General features: G+C 33.4%; 1 protein-coding gene across 2 annotated transcripts; it reads right to left on the reverse strand.

Moving 5' to 3' along the window:
* Window positions 1-2,691: 2,691 nt before the first annotated feature.
* On the reverse strand, window positions 2,692-7,078 carry LOC106056061 (3-mercaptopyruvate sulfurtransferase-like). Of its 2 annotated transcripts, none has more exons than XM_056020836.1 (4): window positions 7,000-7,078; window positions 4,472-5,087; window positions 3,888-4,046; window positions 2,692-3,353 (listed from the first exon to the last, which is right to left on the reverse strand). In XM_056020836.1, exons 2-4 carry the CDS (start codon window positions 5,064-5,066, stop codon window positions 3,223-3,225), a joined length of 885 nt encoding a protein of 294 aa, XP_055876811.1. In that variant the 5' UTR covers window positions 5,067-5,087; window positions 7,000-7,078; the 3' UTR covers window positions 2,692-3,222. The 2 variants fall into 2 exon arrangements, with proteins under 2 accessions (XP_055876811.1, XP_013068088.2); XM_013212634.2 differs by having other exon boundaries at window positions 6,935-7,057.
* Window positions 7,079-7,666: the final 588 nt, after the last annotated feature.

A 7,666-nucleotide genomic window follows, 5' to 3' on the forward strand; every position in this document is an offset into this window, starting at 1 on the left:
TCTTTTATTTAACAAGGGCTTTTCTTTTGAACCTCAAATTTGTGTTCCGCGACCTTCTTTCAGCTGCTTTTACTATGCCAGTTAGAGCTACATGGCATCTGAGTTGATTTTTAAAGCGCTCCTGGGGCGCACTTCTTATAGGCCTACGCCATTCTCCTTTAAGCTTGACAAAAAAAAAGGAATAGGTGTCCGACCCAGCGCAGCTGTTGAATGGTAAGTAACGCATGATGTGGCTATTGTGATAAATGTAAGCATAATAGATAAGGAAAATGATGCTGAATAGGTAACTGTTTTTTTTCTATAATGGGTGCTATGTTTTAAAAATACATTAAAATATAATCAGTGGCGTACCTAGGGTGTGCGGTCCGCACCGAGGGACACCCACAAGGGAGTGACACCCAAGTGGAAAAATGGACTTGCAAAAGCAAACGTTGGTTGTTGTTTTTTTTTATAAAAAGAAAGAGAGAGAGAATGAATGATAGAGTTGAAGATAGAAATGGTGGATAGAAAGAGAGAGAATGAATGATAGAGTTGAAGATAGAAATGCAGTGCTAATTACTTTAATAATCTTAATTCAAACTCTAAATGCTCTTTTTTTTAGGTAATGACTAAACAATAACCTTCCAAAGTCCTAATAGTGTTCAATGTTCCAATTATCAAACTCGAGATGTGAGAAGGGGGACAACCATCCTTTTCATTTCTTTTTCCACAGACATGAAAGGGAAATGGCCTCCCTTGAACTTGCTGTTTAAAATCTTTGATAAACATGGCAATAATGAAACATTAATTTCAAAATTGTCCACGATTGCAGAAGGAATCACGGTAGATGGGACTGCTACTCAGGGCCGGATTTAAGGGAGGGCAGGCGGTCCCGGGGTCTCCACAAGAAAGGGGCCTCCACCAAAGAGAAAATATTTTGAAAATTTCAATGAGTCATTTTCGTATGTTTTTCTTTCGTAACAATGCCGCTTTTAGTTGTAGCATGCTCGGAATATGTAAAAATCGGTACAGCTTCAGATTTACAGCAGTGCGTCTACCAAGGACCTTAGGCCTACACTCCACAAACTCAAACATATACACTTTTTAAAACTAAAATATGCATATTTAATTTTTTTAAAAAAAAAAAGGAAAGTGAGATAAAATTTACAAATAATATATTTCTTTCTTGTAAAATGTTGCATGCTTTTTAGATATATGTATTTTTATTCCTAAGTGGATCTTAATTAAATCTTTTGAAAGAGTGTAGGGGCCTCCACAAAAATATTGCCCTGGGGCCTCAACATACTTGAATCCGCCCCTGCTGCTACTTGCTTTTCATGTGGAGAAAACAGTTCCAGTAAGGTGAAGGATGGGGAATGGGAAGGGGATAAGGGGGGAGAGAGAGAGAGAGAGAGAGAGCCTCATCAACATGAGGAATTAAATCATATAATATTGACTGATAGATAGAATACAATAGGAAAGGAAAATTATCTGCATCTAATTTATCTTTATTTTCTTAACTTAAATTTCATTAAATTCATTTCTTGATGATTTTATGTTTTTTCTCCTCGATGATTTCATCACTACTACTTAAGTTCCATTAGAATTCTACAAAGTCTTCATTGAAACAAAGCAAGATTTGCTATCATGTACCATTGACCCAATTCTACAAAGTCTTCATTGAAACAAAGCAAGATTTGCTATCATGTACCATTGACCCAATTCTACAAAGTCTTCATTGAAACAAAGCAAGATTTGCTATCATGTACTATTGACTCAATTCTACAAAGTCTTCATTGAAACAAAGCAAGATTTGCTATCATGTACCATTGACCCAATTCTACAAAGTCTTTATTGAAACAAAGCAAGATTTGCTATCATGTACCATTGACCCACTGAGATAGAGGTTGAGTTTAAATGGTCTTGTGGTATGCACTCTGTACTGTCAATGGATTTTAACACTTTTAAAATTGACATCAATTAATTCTATCCATTATTTCTATCTATGGCAGATTACTTTAAACATTGTAGTTGTTTTAGTGTTTCTGGTGTACAGTGATCAGACTATATGATGTCCTTGACATTGTTTTAGTGTTTCTGGTGTACAGTGATCAGACTATATGATGTCCTTGACATTGTTTTAGTGTTTCTGGTGTACAGTGATCAGACTATATGATGTCCTTGACATTGTTTTAGTGTTTCTGGTGTACAGTGATCAGACTATATGATGTCCTTGACATTGTTTATTTTGTCCATTTATCTCCCAATCATTTATTTATTTATTTTTAGGGTGTCCCCAGATTTTTCTATATCATTTTCTCTTCTTTTTCTATTTTGTTGTATTGAATTTCTTAAATAATGTACACCAAATCTAAAAAAAAAATTTAATGTAAACAAAGAGGAAATTTCTGTTTTTTACATGAAAATCAGTGCTTCTAGATCTTTGTATTGCGACCATTGCCCTCAAAATGTAATGTATTGGAAGTTACTGCAATTTAAAAAAAAGAGAGAGAACTATTTAAGTCATTTATTGATAAACTATTGAATCTTCTTTTTAAATAACAAGCTTATCATAATGTGAAACACAAAAAAAAACAACATTAATTTTACAACTTGACAACAAAATTTAATATATAAATGTATTAAAAAAATTTAATTGAGATGTAAAATTTCAGGAGCTCAAACTTTACAAAAGAAGTCAAAGTTTTAACATGCTTTGGAAAAAAACTTTATTTGAAACACTACCATTATGTTAAGACTTTCATCCTCACTCATTTCAGTGTACTGGTAACATCAACAATTACAAATATAAAAAGAACAACTTTGTACAAAATATGAAGTTTATACAGCTACAAATAAAATAAAAGTTTTGACTAGAAATAGAAATTGTAAAGCTTAAAACATTTGTTCATTTTTCAAATAAGTCAACCCACCAATTTAACTACACCTTTTGCAACAAGTAGCCAATTTGCCACTTAAAGCCCAACAGATAACTAATGTTGAACTCAACTGCTTTGGTGGCCAAACAATTTAAAAATAATAATAACACATGAACTTAACTTTGGATAAGCCTAAGAACCTTCTGAGAACTGAATCTACTCAGAATGTGTTAGATATTTTTAAAACAAAAAGTATTTTATTCAAAAGTGTCAAAGAGGATAAGCCAAACACTCAATGAAGTTTTCCAAGCTATAGAAGTATAAAACACCTTATCATTAATGACAACCATTGGACACAGAAATATTACTGAGGGACATTAAGCTTCAACTCTGGTGGAGCATCACGGTACCATTCTGTCCAGGAACCATCATAGATAGCAAAGTTTTCTTTGCCTAATAGGTAGGAAGCCAATGCAAGGACACATGCTGTAGTACCTATTGGAAAAGAACAATTTTATAATGTTTTAAAAATGGATCATCAAAAAATAACTATCCACATCACAAATAATATTTAAAAACAGAACATAAAAACAAAACAAAAGTCACAACTGAATTCTATAAAAAAGTAACCTGTTTAATGAGAAAGTAAAACTGATATAAATATAATTTAAATTTTTACTTAAAATGAAAGTATGATTCATTAAACCTGAAAGTTTCAAATGCAGGTTTTAATTTTGCAAAAAAAAAAAAAATATAAAAAATTCAAGTAGTAAGTTCACAAGTAGGAACTTTTTATGATATGATTATTTCAGACATTTAATGGGGAGTTTATCTGTTGTTGTTTTTTTCTATAGTTGAATTCAAGAACGAAAACTAACTCTACTAGATGCAGCTATTTTGTTTCAAGGAGGGAAGACATTGTAATGGTGCTTCTAGAAGGTATTAGAACAAGAAAGGATGATTTCCACACCATGAACATAGCAACTTCAGATCACCAAGCTAGTAATTTCTTATAAAGCTTGAACTAACCTGAACCACAAGTAAACACAACAGGTTTATCCAAATCCACTCCAGCAGATTGAAACAGTTGCCTCAATTCCTCTGGACTTTTCATGGTTCGATCATTGAGATTCATGGTATTCATAAATGGAATATTAACAGACTTTGGAATGCAACCTGGTTTTGTATCTAAGACATACAGAAATTCAAATATTGAATAACATTTAATATATTCAAAAAGTAATGTTTTGTTTGTTTTTTGGGGGGAGATTATCGTAAATGTATTTACATTAAATTAAATAACTATTTTATGTTATAAAAATACATTTCAATTAAATGCCTTCCTTAAGTATTATGATGCATAATATGCTAATATGATTACAGATATAGATAGAATATAATTATATGTGTATAAATAAAATAAAAAGTGCACATATAGTTCCAAATAAATTTCATGCAAAATCTTCATACCTAAAATTTAAAATGATTTTCATTTTAAATAGCAAAATATGTATTTGACATTCTTTAGCCCCTAAAGAAGTTATTGTAATTAATAATTCTTATTGAACTTTAATTAATTAACTGAAAGGAAAAGAATGTGTTTAAAGACCTACCGTCTCTGGGCTCAGGAGCTATCCCTTTAAATCTGCCTTCTGGACGAGCATCAACAAGTTGAAATTCAGAATTCTTCAAATTGTTCATAATATCTGCCATTTGTTTTATAAGGTTACTATTAAAGTTACTTTTGTATTGCCCTATTGGTACAGTTTCTATTTTCTCAGTGACAGGGCCATTTTCTGCTATCCATTTTGGCAGACCTCCTTCTAGAATGGACACCTTCTCATGACCAAATGAACGAAAAGTCATCCAAACCCGCTGAGCAGAAAACAATGGAAACTGGGCATTGTTATCATAAACAATCACATGAGTATCATTGTTGATTCCTAAGTTGTTTACATACTCCTCAAACACTTTTACAGAGGGAATCATGTGAGGCAAGTTTCTAGATTTGTCAGCACACTCATCAACATCGAAAAATTGAGCTCCAGGGATATGCACTTCTTTAAACTCTTTTATAGCATCTCTTTTAGCACTAGGCAGATGCCATGAAGCATCAAGAATTCTATATTTCGACAAAACTCCTGTCTGAGAAATTAGATCTTTCAACCATTTCACAGTTATGAGTGTTGGGAAATATGCTCGATGCATTTTTTTTTGGTTTTATCTAGCCTAAAAAGAAAAGAAAGCAAGCTTAAGTCATTGTCAAAGCAACAGTATCATTAAGGAAATTTCCGCAATTCGGTGTATTATTTGAAATTACCATTATTAATATTCTAGAATGGCTATAAGACTCTTCTTCTAGACTCTTTAATTGAGTTTAATAATATTGATATTATTTGACTCGAATATCTAGATCTATATCTTAAAACTCTAATTCTGATACTAGCCTTACTAGATCTAGGTTTAACTCTAGAATATATCATCTGAGATCTATAATTTAAATAGATCTAGTAGGTAACTAGAATAGTGGATCTAATTCTAATTAGATCTTTAACAAATAATTGGCTAATAGATAGATCTACATTCTACAATCATCTAGATTAATTAGATATCTACATAATCTAGTAATTCTTAGAGTCTACAAAGTTAACTAGATTCTTATCTTTTATAATACAGACGTTACTTCAAAAAAGAAGATGATTACGTTCTACGCGTCATGCATTTAGTCATGCATATTAACCAATGACCTAAATTCTGCCAGGTCACTGGTTTTCCTGGCTAGCTCAGGCAACCCATTCCATGCTCTAATAGTTCTAGGGAAAAAGGAGCATTTGTACAAATTTATCCTAGCATATGGAACGTGGAGTGTGCCTTTATCTTTGAGTCTTTCTGAGTATTTTATTAAATTTTGTTTTTGTATATGAAGATTATGGTTCAGTGTTTTATGTATAATTGCTACTTTACTTTTAAGTCTTCTATCCTGAAGGCTTTCTAAATTTAGTAATTTTACTAAAAGTGTTAGTCTAAAATGTGAAGATTCGTTTGTTATAAATCTCACTGCTCTATTTTGTGTCTGTTTCAGTTTCTTAATGTTTTCTTGAGATTTAGGTCTATCATCTAGAATCTATAGTCTGTCTAGTCAATCTAGATCTTCATCATCATCAAACTCCATTTGAGTGAGTGCAAAAGCCCTGGGCAGAAATCCTGCTGTCTTGCATAATGCATACATGTCACCATACAGGTCGAGAATTTTTGGTTTCCCAGACCTGTCGAGAGGGAGATCAGCAAGTCTGGGGCAGTCAAACAGAATATGAGGCACAGTTTCCTCTTTTTCCCTGCAGCAGGGGCACCATGAATCGAAATTTGGACATAGCCGTGAGTGGCGTGAGAAATATGAGCCCACAGGACAGTGGCCTGTCCTGCACTGTCACTCACTGTGCTATTATAGCTTACTCAGGCCTGCCACAGGCTTTTTGGGACTTGTGCCAGCACTCAAACCACTTTGACTATTCCATTTCTGTTTTTTTATTATAGCTATTATATCTAGAATAATCTAGATCTAGAGATGAGTAGATCTAGGACTACATTATCTAGATCTCTACTCTAATAGTCAAATCTAGTCAATCTATACCTACAGTAGAGTCTAGTAAACTCTATACTATTATATTAAATTAGTCTTAGCTGAGTTAGCTAGATAGATCTAGAATCTAGTAGATCTATAGTAATCTATACTTATACTAGATTGACTAGAAGTCACTAGATCAGTACTGTCAGTAGATGATAAGATGATAGATCGACTAGAAATACTTAGTCTACTAGAATCTCAATTACTCAATTAGTCTATATAATAATATACTAATAATATAGATAGATGATAATAGTCATAGATCAATAGATCTAGAATCTAGATCTAGACGTCTAGAATAGTCTAGATCTAGATCATGTTATTCAATTGTTAGTCATGTAGTTAGTATAGTCAGTATAGATTCTAGATTCTATGTCATAGTGAAATGCTAAAAATTAAAACAAATTATAAATAGATAGATCTATATTATTATATGTCTAACTTAACTAACTAGTTAAATAGATCTAGATCTATTGAACGAATATAGATCTAAAACTAGATCTAGACTAGATCTACTTTAGCTGCCGAAGCTGTCGTTTTAGGACTGAACTAAAAACCAAAACAAAAACAAAGATCAGGGGAGACTACTCCAACAACACTATAAAAAAAAAAGTTACAAACCACAGACCTATGTAAAATGTTGTCTTTATGGCTGCGTAAACCTGTCACCTCTACTTTGATAACAGTTTTGTTCGAAGAATGAAGGAGTGCTGTATTTCAGGTGGCTACGCAGTCAAAGCTGTGATTGTCTATTATCTAGATTATACACATCCTCCGCAGCTTAACCTTTCGCTGTCTTTGCCTGGCCTCGGCAGTAGATTCCCATTTGGTTTCAAATGTATATCCCAGGGGGCATTTGTAGGCCAAAGAGATCTCCAGCTCTCTCGTTTGGAAGCCTCCTGCTTCCAGGTGCTCACTTCGCTATGTCAGTTAAAACACAAGCTGAAGCCCTGCCCAGTGTAGCGTAGTTGTTGAACCATAAGCAGTCTCTCTACACTGTCCATACCGGCATTCGCAAGAACATCGCTCTTTGTAGTGCGGTCTCGTCTTACTATCGTATACGCTGATGATGAAGCGCAGATTCCAATGGTGAAAGCGTTAGGAAGCCTTAGCTGCTATCCGTCTCACATCCTGAGATGAACTCCAATGTGTTTCAGAGCAGGAAGGACAACCCCTTCCGTAG

The sequence above is a fragment of the Biomphalaria glabrata genome, chromosome 2 (genome assembly GCF_947242115.1).
Source record: "Biomphalaria glabrata chromosome 2, xgBioGlab47.1, whole genome shotgun sequence".
Lineage (NCBI taxonomy): Eukaryota > Metazoa > Mollusca > Gastropoda > Planorbidae > Biomphalaria > Biomphalaria glabrata.